Source organism: Rosa chinensis, chromosome 4 (assembly GCF_002994745.2).
Source record: "Rosa chinensis cultivar Old Blush chromosome 4, RchiOBHm-V2, whole genome shotgun sequence".
NCBI lineage: Eukaryota > Viridiplantae > Streptophyta > Magnoliopsida > Rosales > Rosaceae > Rosa > Rosa chinensis.
In genome coordinates this window covers 58,503,584-58,517,505 of record NC_037091.1, presented here as the reverse complement: position 1 = coordinate 58,517,505, position 13,922 = coordinate 58,503,584, and the positions used below count along the sequence as shown (strand labels likewise).

The following is a 13,922-nucleotide window of genomic DNA, read 5'->3' as shown; positions in this document are numbered from 1 at the left end:
AAATGAAAAATCGTTAATTCGACCTCTACAATGCAAATTGGAATGAAATACTTTAGGGGAAATGATCTCCGTAAAAAACCGAACCTTCGATGTTAACTTGGTGGCCGGAGGTGGCCGGAATTGAAGGGAGGAAGAGAAACCCGAAGGGAAAGGAGAAGAGTCGGGGGAGAGGAGAGAGAGAAAGGGGTGGGTTTCCGGTTTTGGAAACCTACCCGGTAACTTTCCATATTTATCTAAATTTTTATCATGAATAGTAACTTCCGTATTTCACTCATAACTTTTGCATACGAACTCCGATTTTTACGTACCACATATGCACGCACTTGGTTTAACGTCCTCTAAACTTTCATGAAGGAAATTTTCTCAAATTGTTAACCCATAAAAAGTCAACTTTTAGCCACCCCCTCTAAACGTTAAAATTATAACCGTGAATGGTAAACATACATAAATTCGTGTAACTCAGTAAAAATGGTACATCAGATGTGGGGTGTAACACTGAAACTGAAAAGTTGTCCCGCCCAATTGAAACTTACCTTCAGCGAACTGGAGCACAGGACCAGTCCTAGTTGCCTGAGTTGTCAACGGTGCAGTAACAGTACACATCCCATCTTTTTGAAAAATAAGAGCACAATTTCGGCACCTGCCAATCAAATTCTCAAAGAAAAAATGGATCTCCTCCTCGATGCTTGGACCCAACCTCATTGTTTGTTTTTTTTTTTTTCAGAAAAAAAGGCTTAGAGATCTCATGCGAAACCCAAACCCAAATCTCCCTTTCATACTTAAAGAGCTTCTCATCCATATCAAGAAATTTCCCGGCCATAGATGCTATTTTCATAATATTCTCCTTAGTCTCAAACAAAGGTGGAGTGTTAGTAATACGTACCCAACATGTTCGACGACAGATCCACTTTGTTGATTGAGGTGGCGCCATCATAATCTTGCAAGATCAAAGTAGCCCGGTTAAGGTTCCAGGCTTCTCCCTTCAAGACCTTTCTGCAATCCCCACGATCGTCAAAAGAGAAAAGGAAGCGGTCCTTTGGTTTTTCCTGAATCTGGAATCCCTTTTCCAACATCCACACACGCCGAAAGTGGTGGCACACGTCCTTGAAAGCCACCGTCTTTGTGGTCAGAAAGCAATCCAAATTTACAAAACTATACTTTGTGCATAATTTTTGTTTTAGTACTTCTAGTTAATTCTCCATATTAAAATATAAATAGGTACAAACTAAATTAAATTGAATGCAATCCAAATTTAACATATATACCCTACATATTGATATGTTAAACAATGAAAACGTGATCTAGTCGGAACTCTAGAAGTGAGCTGAATATAAATAAAATGTGTTTTCTTTAGAAATCTTAACATGAAAATGACACTTTTAAGATGTGAAATCACTAAATTAATATTAAGAAATAAATTCAACACGAATAATTTACAAACATTTTGTAACTTGCATTATACGGAATTGTGTTTACAAAATGTTTTGAAAATCTCCATATACAATAGTGATTTTGGAGACTTTTCTTATTTTGTCGTATAAAAATGAGGTAAAAAATCACAAATAATCACTAAGTTATGACTCATTTGACACTTAACTCACTGTATTTTCAACAATATCACTTAACTCACTCACTTTTAATCCTTATTTCACTGCCATTTATTTTACTGTTAGAAGTTTTTAAAATTGCGGGTATATTTGTCAAAACGCTTAGAAATACATTTTTAACTTAAAAATAATTCTAAGTTTATTAGATTCTTTTTCAAAATTTTTTTTAATTTCTGAAATTTCTAATAAAAAAGGATTTTATTTTAATTTAAGTATAATTTGAAGAAAAAAAAATTAAAGTTAGAAATGCATTTTTTTAGTATTTCGACAAATATGCCCTCAATTTTAATGGCTTTGAATATTAAAATTAACGGCAGTGAGTTAAGTGAAATATTGATGTAAAAGTGAGTGAGTTAAATGATATTGTTGAAAATATAGTGAGTTAAGTGTCGAATGGGTCATAACTCAGTGACTATTTGTGATATTTTCTCTAAAAATGAATAAACAGTCGATTTCTCCATGTTTAATTTCCACACAGGACAAAGACGTCAGTTTCTCAACAGGTAGCTCCTCAACCATAGGGACAAAATAGTCAAGTCATTACCAATAGAGCCAGTGCGTGTTCGCCAGTGCGTGTTCGCGCGTATATCACTCGTGCAAGGTGCGGTTTAGATCTGAGATTTCCCATTTCGTCTGATAAGTCGCGTCTAGGGGCTGTTTCGGTAGTTCAGTTTTTCAATGCTTTTTGTGGTCGTTTGGGTTTTGCTAACGATATGTGACCACGACGCCGTTTTATAGCACTGGTTGTCTGGTTGATTAGTTATATCTCCATGAGCTTAAGTATCACTGTCCAGACTAGCTAAGGATATGCCTAGATTCCCGCCAGTACAATGCCGACATTATGCCATGTGGGCGGTGGGACGGGGAATGAAACCAAGCCTAGATTTGGACCGTACGATATGATGATGCCCTATAACTCTAGAACTACTCGAGTACCGCCCGGGCGACATACGATATTGATTCGTATCTTGTCATGCCCTTGCATCGGATTTTAAGTATACATTAGAGTTAGTTTTCTCGAATTGTACTCGAGTAATCACTCGATCAAGTACAACTCGTGAGAGAGACTTGGTTAGTGTTCATCACTCGGTTAGACATTAAGCAATGAATTAAAGTTTTGCATTTTAACGCGGAACTAATGAATAGAAATTGACTTTCGATATGGAATCAATTCTTAAAGCTATTAAGAAAATTATTTCATTCAATAATGATCTAAAGATGTGTATTCAGAAAATAAAGTAATATATTAGATTCTTGAGGTCTTCTTTTTGTTCACTTCATAATTATATCATTTTTTAAAATGTTTTACTTAACAATGCTTTCATTGCGCAAAAAAAAAAGTGTCTCTTTCAATCTCTCCTTTTCTTTTTGAAATTGTATCATTCATTATGCTCCATGCGAGATAATACATATATATATATATAGAGAGAGAGAGAGGCCCGATCAGAGGCGAACGTCCGCATTGTCGCTGAAGTGCGGACGTCGACGCAGCAGCAGCTTCCAGGCGGCGACAGCAGTGCGCGGCTTGCAGTGGGAGACCGGAGGCATCCCGGACCCAGAGGCGGAACCAGGATTTAAATCTTGGGGGAGTCCAAGCCGTTACATATATTTTTGTTTTTGAAAAAAAATACTTCAAAAATATTAGAAGAAATATTGTCAGATGTGTTTGCACATAAACCTTCTAAAGTGTTTGCTCGGATCCCTGTTGTATATAGACTAATGCACATTATAACTATTATTCATTTAGTAGTTTACGTTTTTTCTAAGAAAATTAATTCCCTTATTATTTATCCAAAAATTAGTCATGCATATCAGACTTCATTTGTCTTAATTGACAAAAGACTAGTATAATTATTTTTTGGGTACAGTAATAAATCTTATTGTTGGGTGAATAATAAAGTATATAATTTACCAAATAAATAGTTTAGTAATTAGTAAACTAACTAATTTAGTTTCTTAATATTATTGATTTCTGTTTTGAACTTTGATTAGTTATGATTTATGAGAAATTTTTGGGACCCGGGGGGGTTCCAATGCTTGAATTAAGCTCATTTTTAAAAATCTCAAAGCCTAATTAGCTAGTTAATTGAGATTTACCAAAACATCTAGGGGGGGGTCTGGACCCCTTCAGGCCTTGGAATGGGTCCGCCCCTGCCCCGACCGTTTTGGGCAGCGATCGAGGTCGGAGGAGATTGAGGTTGCACGTTCTGGGCAACGGCCGGACCTGCAACTGCAAGGTTATGGGTAACGCTGCAACCTCGTCGCCGGCGACTCCACCCGACTGCAGACCGGCTTCTCAGACCCCTAGCCCCCCTCCGGTAAGCCCCGCCGAGCCGTCGAAGCTTAATCGAGGCCGGAGGAGCGACGTCCGCACTTTTTCTGGGTTGCAGACGTCCGCTCTCGAACAGCTCCGTGTGTGTGTGTGTGTGTGTGTATATATATATATATATTGGCACGCTAAACTATAGGATGAGAGAATCACAACAAATGTGTGAGTTAGTAGACCCTCCCGTCATCTCTCTGTTGTTTGGGTTGTCAATTTGGTTGTTACAGATGCCGAGGCTTGAGCATTGGACCAGTTTCTAGCTTTTACTAAACTCATCCCTGTCTTTTGCCCCTTAATGAGGTAACAAAGTGACATTGCTTATTTGCTTTAGAAGTAGTACTCTGAAATAAGATGCACATTATTAAACGACCCCACATAGCGTGCCACATTATTGTCGCCATATCAATCATCAAAACCTTCTGTCAGTCAGTTAGACAACAACTCCACACCCCCTTGCTTGCTTGTGAATAATAATCAAAGACTATTAGTTCTGGAATATTAGAACTGATTGAAGCCCTCTATTGTAAATCTGTGTCTTATAATGCTCCCGAATAATGAAATTTCGTTAGAGAATTGTTGGAGGAGAACAATGACTAAGATAACAGTTTCGGCTCTAAAGTTTCAATAATCCGAATCATTATAAAACATTCGTTTGGAGACCCTTCTACATCTGAATGTACTGCTACTTGTAAGCTCTAGTACCAGACGGGGCAAAATTGGCTAGCTGTTTATATTATATTGGCAACTAGATCCACCCTCAACCAGTTGTTCCCCCATGCAATTTTTGTTCCTTTTCATGCAGAGATCAGATTTTGGGTTTTAATAATCTGCCGAATGTGTAAATACGCACATGGATTGGTGCTGTGCCAATTGATTTCAGAAAGGAAGCTTACCGAGTTATAACATGAAGGCATTTTGATCAGATGGATGCCAAATTTGTATAGCTTCTTTTTTGGAACAGAAGGCAAAAAAATCCCATGAAATCAGTAATAATAAGGTCATTTGCCTCCTAACGAGTCCTCAATCACTTTCACTCTGGGATTTCCATCCCCAAAAGTAAAAGTTTCATAGAGAGGAGGGCTTCTTTTATAGCCTTTCGGTGCCTAATTTCAACCACTTTCATTCTTTTTACTCTTTCCTTTTTCTTTTTTCTGATAACTTGGGGGAATATAAGCAGTACTTTCAATTCTTCTTCGGCATTACTGATCTGGTTCTGCATTTATTGCTCAAAGCTCAGACAAGGTGGAAAAGCTGAAGCAGCAAATTCTGCCTTCTCATTCCCATATTTCAAATCCCTGCCAGCTTTCCTTCTTCCTTTGACTCCAAATCAGTGAACATCCTTTGTCATTTTTTGGCTCTCTGGTGATTCAAAATCTCCTTCTTCTGGTTTTCTTTGCATTCAAAGCAGTGGCTTGGAGCAGGTTTTTCCAGAGTTACACTACTCTCTATCTCTTTATGAAAGTTTTCTGCTTTCAACTATGGCCATCGAGGTGTGCTCGGAGATTTCCAGCCCCGTATTTAGTCCAAGGATTTCGTTTTCTCATGATCTCGACAAGGCAAACGTTACGGTGACAAAAGAAGAGCAGCCACAACAACGGTTAGACTCATCTCTGGTGGATTCAAGTTCTGATTTCGACTTCTGCATAGTCAATAATATCAAGCTAGAGCTGTCTTCGGCGGACGAGCTTTTCTCCAATGGCAAGATTCTTCCTGTCCAAATCAAGCTAAATCCCAACACCACCACCGCCACCAAAGAAGCCCTTCTTCAGCCTCCTCATCAATCCGCAACAAAAAACACAGAGAAAAAGAGACTGAAGGAGTTCTTAGACGACAGCAATGCTGAAGATGAAACTAATGAAAATGATGAGAAGCCTGCGATTGCAAAGCCCTCCTGGCAGTTCAGGAGAAGCAGCAGCCTCAATTTCGATAGTACTACTACTGCTCGCGGTATGAGCTTAATCCGATCACTCCATTTTCTTTCGAGAAGCAACTCAACCGGATCAGCTCCAAATCCAAAGCAAACAGTTACCCCAAATCAGAAGCAGCAGCATTTGCGGAAAAACCAATCTACCAACTCAAGAAGAAGATCATCATCAGCATCATCATCATCATGTTCAAGTAGCACTACATATTATCCTTACAACACCTCACCGCGGTCACAAAAGCCTTCGTTAAGGAAGAGTGGATCTTACGGCAATGGGGTAAGAATTAGTCCAGTCCTGAATCTCCCACCACCTTACATTTCAAAAGTTACCGTGAGTTTTTTCGGGTTCGGATCTCTCTTCTGTAATGGTAAGTTGAAAAGGAAGAAGAAATGAGATGTCCTCATGTCCGAATACAGATGCAGTTAGCTGTCCAACCATGTGATCATACTCTGTAAAATAAGAAATGTTCAGGAATCTTTGCTATAATGTAAAATTAGAATAGTTCATCGACTATTTGGGTTACTACTTGTGAAAACTACAGGGGAGAGAAGTGTAGGGACAGTAACTCTGCATTTCATATCAACGTGTTACTGGCTTAGGAGACAAGATAAACAAGGTATCTTTCTCTTGTGCCTCTCCTCACATCCCTTTCTTTCCTTTTCTGCTTTTGATTCTTTTTTTATGTCACAAACCAAGTAAATACGACTTTCTTTTCTTCGTTTGAACATTGATTAAGGGTTTATTTTTGTTCTTTTCTGCTTTGCTCTGCTTAAGTTCCTTAATTTTTGTTTTAATTCGTGGTATTAGAATAGAAAACCAGGTTAGCTGAAAGAAAAAAGAGTTAAAATGGCCGTCATATCTAAACCCTTGTGATGATTTGAGTTTTAGTAAGCAGGAATTGCATTGATCGAAACAGATATAAATAGTAGCAACAAGGGAGAAACAAAACACCCAAGAAGAAGAGAAAAAAAATTAAGAAAAGAATATAGGACAAGAACAAACAAGGCTATATGTCTAAAATGAAGTTTTGAGGTGCCTAGGAATAGAAAACTGAGATGGAAAGGACAAGCAGGGCTGGATATGATCTGAGACTCCACAAAATAACACACAAGCTTCAGATTGGAGTTCAAGTTCCACCTGTCTAGAACTAGTGGACTGGAGATTAAAATGGGTTTAAGCACTTGGGCCTCTGAATAGATGAAGTGAAACAGAGTACTACTGACAAAAGCAACAATCGTCTGACGCGCATTCAAAGGTCAAGAATGCCGAGTCAAACAACAGCTTTTGGACCTTGGTTCTCCGAGTTTTGAAATTCAAGTGCCAAAAGGAATAACAGGTCAGCCAATTCCAACCAAACCCCACGAGTCAAACAAACTCAAACTAGGGAGTTGCACCAGAGCCAATTTCCAGATGGAGAAAAGTGCAGCAGAGACCAGAAAGCGAAAGCCAGGCACAGCATAAGCTAAAGCAAGACAATAGTGAGATGGTAAGATTATTATTATTTAAGAAGACAGTTGATTAATGATCCATAATGTACAAAAGCTCATCATTAATCACTACTTTAGCATTTGAGATTAGTACTTATTAGCCTCGAGGAACTCCAAATCCGTGATCACAAACTTTCACCGCAATTTGCTTATCAAAGTAATCAACTTCAAAAAGAGAAGAGGTGGGTTTTAGTGTTTTATTATTACGAAGTACCAACAAGGTTGAGGCAAAATAACCCAAATGAACATGTCTCTACATTATCATCATGTCTAGTTTGAAAATTTCAGCATAAACCAGAATAAGACAGAAAATGACAGTTTACCAATTTGAAAGCAAAAATTACTAGTTTTTCAGTTTTCATATAATTTGGGAAGGGCATGGCCATAAAGTCTAGTACGCCTTTCCCCATAGGGATTAACAAAAGTATATCCATCTCAAAGCAGCAAGACAGACAAAAAAGTCGAGCAATATAACATGAAAGATTCCACTGAACTGCAATGTTATCAGACCAACTCTATATTCACCACACATAATCTCAGAACATCTGAAATACCAGTAAACAATGAACAAGGAAGTAGTAGAACTCAGTGAAGTATTTGATGGCAGTTAGCAGGGAAGGAAATGAGGGTTTAGCAAGGAAGGAATGAAAAGATTGTACAATTATGATGACTAATACTACAGTATACAGGTTAAGCCAGAGAAAGACGTTAGAAGTACTAATAATATAGCCAAGCTGACGAGGGAAATTAAATTATGGTTTGTGAAATTTGATCAACATTATGAGTGATTTCCAAGCCAAGCAACCAAGTGTCCGAAGAGGCAAGAACCCAAGACCCCTAATAGCATCAGACTTGAGTACATTCCCAAGAGAAGAGCTTATTAAACACTTACTATGAGCAGAATACTACAGGATACGGAAATGAAAGGCTTCAGATTCCATTTTCATACAAATAGTCACTCTCCCATGCTAATCCTCTTCTCTCACATTCACTTATTCCAAGACAACACATGTAGATGATGAGACAGCTAAAAGACTCGAAGACAAATTGTCAAGTAGTACCCAAGGAACACATCAAATCAAGATGAACACTGAATACACTGATATTAATGCAACTTCAACATTAGACAGTCACAAAATCAAGATCATAGAACAGGTATTCTATTCCATATAACTAGTTCCATATAAAGCAGCCACCAAGCTTACCTTTATTTACATTTATTAAGAAAAGAAGAAAGAAGATGAATTATAATTAACAAACAAAATCATTGTTCCAAAGCAACTGAACATTAAGCAGTGCAGGGGATTTGACCTTTCATCAAATTCCCATTGCACAATGTGTACTGTGGCCTACCACTAATTAGCGCTACCGGCAGCAGCAGAAGTCAGAAAACAGAGCCTTGAAACAATCAACACAACCCAGCACGCGCTCCAAATTGCTACCTCTGCAAAACAAATTAAGTTCAAAATTAAGGAACCAAACTTCTGAAAACTCAGTCATCGAAAACAAGCTCAATTAAGTAAAACCAGGAACCAGCTGAAACAAATTTTGTTCATTGATTGATACTTCGAAAGATTAGTGACAAAAGAGAAGAAGAGCGGGAACTTCGAATTCCATGTTCTTCTTCTCAACCTATGAACCCACAGCACAAGTACTCAACTACATTGAAGCCAAAACTTCATAATTCAGAGGCTAGAGACCTAAACTACCAGGGCCGTAATTTGTTATCATTCTGTTCCAACGAAAGAATGAAACTTTTGAAATTTTCCGAGAGAACTCAGAAGAAAGCAAATACCTTGACATTTTCAGGGAACTCAGGAACCTTGTACGAATCAGCTGAGACCTCCGTCAACCACATACCGGGAAACAAAGCCTGTAAATCCAAACCACCATGAATATCAATTAATTTGTTTCCAGTGAAACCAAAAGAAGAAGAAGAAGTACAAAGACAGTTAATTTGGTAGAGATGAAGAAGATGAGTGAAATTGTGGGAAGAAAGAGTAATAATTTGGAATCGGACTTACATCCAATTGCTTCTGCACCGCTCTGGGCCGCTTCTTGGGGCGGCGGGGAGGGCGGTGGCCGAGCATCTGAATGAAATCCTCATCGATCTCCTTCTTGGAGAGCGTGAGTGAGAACTTGGGCCTTTCCTTGGGCCCGTCCTTCTCCAGACCCGAACCGGAAGCCCCTCGGACCAGCCTCGGTGACTTGCCGCCATTGTTTCCCTCACTCCTCAACGGCGAGTAATTCGTCTTCCTCTCCTCAATTTTCAACCCCTTGCCGCCACCACCGCCAATTGGAGCCTTGCACGCCGCCCTCCTCGTCCTCAGATTCCACGGCCTCACCGCCGCCGCCGCCGGCGACGATCCCCCCTCCTCCGCAGCCACGGCCTCAGCGTCCTCCTCCTCCGCCGCCGCCGTCGCGTCAGTAACAACAGCAGCAGCAACCGGCGCCGGCTCGTGGTCGTCCTCCTCCTCCACCTCTTCCTTCTCCCCTCTCAAAATCGCGTCTTTCATCTTGTCCGCCGCCGTTTTGAATTCAAACATGAGCTTCTCCCTCACCGCCTCGATCCCCTCCTCCTCTTCGCCGTCGCCGGCTCTCTCGATCCTCTGCCTCCTCACCCTGCTCCGCCTGTCGAACAGCCCCTCCGATTCCCCTCCCCGCCGCCGAACCACCCCCACCGCCGATCGCCGATCAAAATCCGCCGCCGCGTCGCCATCGGAATCCACCTTCATGCACCGCAGGTGCCTCTGGTTCCCCCACTTCAAATCCCAAGGCAAACTGAAATTGTGCAGAGGCTTCGCCGCTCTCTCGGAATTCATCCCCGCCGCCGCCGACGACGACTTAGCCGCCACCACTCTCGTTCTCTCCTCCGACCCCCCTGTATACACCATTGATCGGAAAACTCAGAGCCGCCCACTCTCAGATCACAGAGTCCTCTCTCTCTCTCTCTCTCTTCGCAATTTTTCTCCGAATGGAAAATCCTCTCTCTCTTGTTTCTCTCTCTCTCTCTCTATCTCTATCTGGCTCTCTATGCCCTCTTTTGTTTTCTCTCTCACAAATCGCCGGGAAACCCAAGTTTATATACGAGGGGGGAGAAGGGTAGTCTCAGTCAGGGGCGTTTTAACGTTCGGGTTTTCGATATATTTTGTAATTTTTTTTTTCTTTCTTTTTTTTAATAATCGCGAGCGTTGTTAACTTGCCAGAAGGAAATGTCCTTGGTATTTTATTTTTATTTTTCTGTTTGAATTTCCATTTCTGGCTTCCGGCTAATGTGCGCCCTAGTGTGATTCGTGCACCCGTGGGGTTTTCCCGGGTGATGCGTCGCGTTTTTGAGCGAGCTCTGTCTTTGATCTCGTCTTATAGCCGTTGATTCAAATCTTATTTTCTTTTCCTAATTGCTATCTAGACTGAAATTAAAGGGTTGAAAACCTGATGTGTGAAAAATTTACATTTTTTCACTCACGTTATATTGAACGTCAACATTTTTGGTTCCGAAAATCCATTAAAGGAGAGTAATATGCTTTAACGGGGATGTAAATAACGTCGGTCTATATTAGCGAATTATTTATATTGTTTCTATAATTTGTTGGATATGATGGAACGCTTAGATTTAAATATGTTTTATTTTTTCACTCACGTTTTATTTGTTAAATTCATCGTGAACATTTTTTCATCCGAAACCCATTAAAGGAGAGTAATATGCTTTAACAGGAATGTAAATAACGTCGGTCTATATTAGCGAATTATTTATATTATATCTATATTTTGCTAGATGCGGTGAAATGCATCGGTTCAAATGTGTTTTATATTTTCAATCACGTTTAATTTGTTAAATTCAACGTGAACATTTTTTCATTCCGAAAACCCATTTGAGGATGGTAATATGCTTTAACGGGAATGCAAATAGCGTCGGTCTATATTAGCAAATTATTTATATTGATTCTATACTTTGCTGGATACGGTGGAATCCATCAATTTAAATTTGTTTTATTTTTTCACTCACGTTTAATTTTCTAAATTCAACGTGATTTTTTCATTCTGAAAACCCATTAAAGAATAGTAATATGCTATAACGGGAATGTAAATAGTGTCGGTCTATATTAGTGAATTATTTATATTGTTTCTATAGTTTGCTGGATACGGTGGAAGGCACCAGTCCAAATTTGTTTTCTTCTTTTGCAAATACCTTTGAATCAAATAATCTTGTTTTTAGGTTTTAATTTAAGAGCCGCGTATCAATTTCTATGTAATATCATGTATTAAGCTGGCCGATATTTTCCAATTTCAATACAATTCTTTTATGTTTTTCAAATGTTTGATTCAAAAATACTACCAAAAGAAATTTAAAAAAAAAAGATGTTTTTTTTACAATTTATTTGATTGGATTCCTGCTCAATTTTATTAGAAATTATGAACTTACGATCAGGTTTTAATTGGAATCAAGTGGTCATACAACTCTAGATCTATGCAATGATACTTCACGTTAGAAGACGTCAAAAAAAAATTCGAGTGGTAACGCCAATCTCGCAACAATGAATCACCAACCGTATGAATTTTTCATGTTGGGAATTCATCCCTTCACAATTTAGTTTTGTTTAGAAAGTTTTGCTCTCGAAACTTTCCAAGCTTCTAATTAGGGTTCGTAACGTGCATTGGAGCTAGATCCATACCACATTGCAACTTGCTGTGCTTATGTTACAGTTTGGTTTTAGTTGTGCCTCACATCTAGGTACTCATTTCATATACTAGTAGTCATTTTTTTATTGATTCACTTTGGAGCATTGTGTATCTAGTCGAGAGTTTGCTATCAGTTTTAAGAGGCGAGACAAATGACTTGGCATGCCTTGCCAAGTGGTGGCCCATAGTTGAGCCACGTGTTCACAGCCGTAATAGTCATTTATTGGTCTTACTTGGTGCAGGACCGGGGTCATCTCCGATATTGATGTTTGTTATTTCATTATGTTTCTGTTGCATAATGATGATATATTCTTATTTAGATTAATCAGAAGAGCATATGATACTTTTTTAATGGGATATGTTTACCCAATTTTTTTTGAACTATTGCATAAATAATTGATGCAACAAACTATATCAAATGTAATAAAAAAACAAACAAACAATTGCAAATATAACGTGACACCGGATCCATGGGGGAATATATGCAGGGAGAAAGAAAACCTAGACCCAACTCAATACGGTATGTATATAACTATATATTGTGTATGCTTTAACACATAACAAGGCACTTCGCACACACAACCCCTCAATACTTCGCAGAATGCATGTGATCATATACACGAAAAGTGCCCCAAAGATCTTGTTTAGTATTCGAAACTTGATGTTTCATAGAATTATAGAGAGGGAAGGAAACCCACTCGGGGTCCAACTCCAACGGCTAGTTTCTTATTCTTTTATGAGAAGCAACCGACCACTATACCCACTTTTTACAGCTAGGCTCCCAACCACCAATAAGATTCGCTTCTCCTCATTCCTTTTCTGCATCCTTATAAATCCTTCCCTTACTCTTTGACTCGATCAACCCCATGAAAGCCTCAACCTTTCCATAACGAAAAGGAGAGCGCAACTGATCCCAATCTCTCTTTTCACTTCAGATTTCCATAAAAATGTCCAGAAAACACCTACCCGTTTTTTCGAAGCTCCTTAGAGTCTTCATCTTCATTGCCAAAGCGAGGAAGCTCTCGTTCGAGAAGTACTACTCGTCACTCATCAGGAAGTCGCAGAAAAACCGAAAGAAGCTGAGGTTTATGGAGCATTACAACTACGGCTTCCTCGGCGAATACGAGTTCTCGCCTTCTAACACTCCCCTCATTCGCTACCCGAGAAAGCAGTTCGCGAAGAACAGAGGCTCCCGAGAATTGGAGTCTCTGTTCTTTCTCTGTAGATGCTGGGGTAGCCTCCGAGTTCTGGAAGGCGAGGACAACGGAGATTTCGCCGTGGAAGCTCTTCCGGCCAGTTCTACTGGCACTGAAGATGCAAATGCGTTGGCTCTTTTGGCGCCTACGTTGGATTGGGGAAGTGAAGAAGCTTCGATTGATCTGCGGGCTCAGAGGTTTATCGAGAGGTTCTATGAGGACATGAGAATGCAGAGGCAGGAGTCTATTTGAACTCGTTAGATTTTTTTTAGCCCAGATATGGCATGTTGTTGCAAATTTGTATTTGTTATTCTTTTTTTTTTGCTCTCCACAAGATTTTTTGACATTGTACGTGGAGATTGATTGGTTTGCAAATTTTTTAATTTTTTTGGGATAATACAATTTTTCATTGGTTGTGTGAAGATTTGGATTTCTGTGTTTTAGATTGAATCAGTTCATCATCATCAATCCCTAAACATAGTATTGGTGTCTATGATCTGTCTGTTTAACACAAGAATTGGAATTTTTACTATGCCTAAATGTTACCATTAGCTGGATGTTGTTTACTAGAGGTCCCAAAGTTCAATACAGATCAAAGAGTGTTTCCCCCGACAACGCCATCATGAGATTCTAGAAATACACTTCATAAATGGATAGACAATTCCAAAGGTTTATCTCAAATTTGTGACATGTATGTAGCG

At 39.4% G+C, this 13,922-nt stretch overlaps 3 protein-coding genes across 3 annotated transcripts; 2 read left to right on the top strand and 1 right to left on the bottom strand.

The window, feature by feature from the left end:
• The first annotated feature begins 4,907 nt into the window (after nt 1-4,907).
• LOC112198130 lies at nt 4,908-6,583 on the top strand. Its single transcript, XM_024339189.2, has one exon. The coding sequence runs from the start codon at nt 5,412-5,414 to the stop codon at nt 6,249-6,251; it is 840 nt and encodes a 279-aa protein (XP_024194957.1). The 5' UTR covers nt 4,908-5,411; the 3' UTR covers nt 6,252-6,583.
• A 1,840-nt stretch (nt 6,584-8,423) lies between these two features.
• On the bottom strand, nt 8,424-10,455 carry LOC112198129. Its single transcript, XM_024339188.2, has 3 exons — nt 9,370-10,455; nt 9,141-9,218; nt 8,424-8,789 (listed from the first exon to the last, which is right to left on the bottom strand). The coding sequence occupies exons 1-3, from the start codon at nt 10,237-10,239 to the stop codon at nt 8,784-8,786; spliced, it is 954 nt and encodes a 317-aa protein (XP_024194956.1). The 5' UTR covers nt 10,240-10,455; the 3' UTR covers nt 8,424-8,783.
• Nucleotides 10,456-12,482: 2,027 nt separating this feature from the next.
• On the top strand, nt 12,483-13,643 carry LOC112200490. The gene has a single exon (XM_024341533.2). The coding sequence runs from the start codon at nt 12,973-12,975 to the stop codon at nt 13,471-13,473; it is 501 nt and encodes a 166-aa protein (XP_024197301.1). The 5' UTR covers nt 12,483-12,972; the 3' UTR covers nt 13,474-13,643.
• Nucleotides 13,644-13,922: the final 279 nt, after the last annotated feature.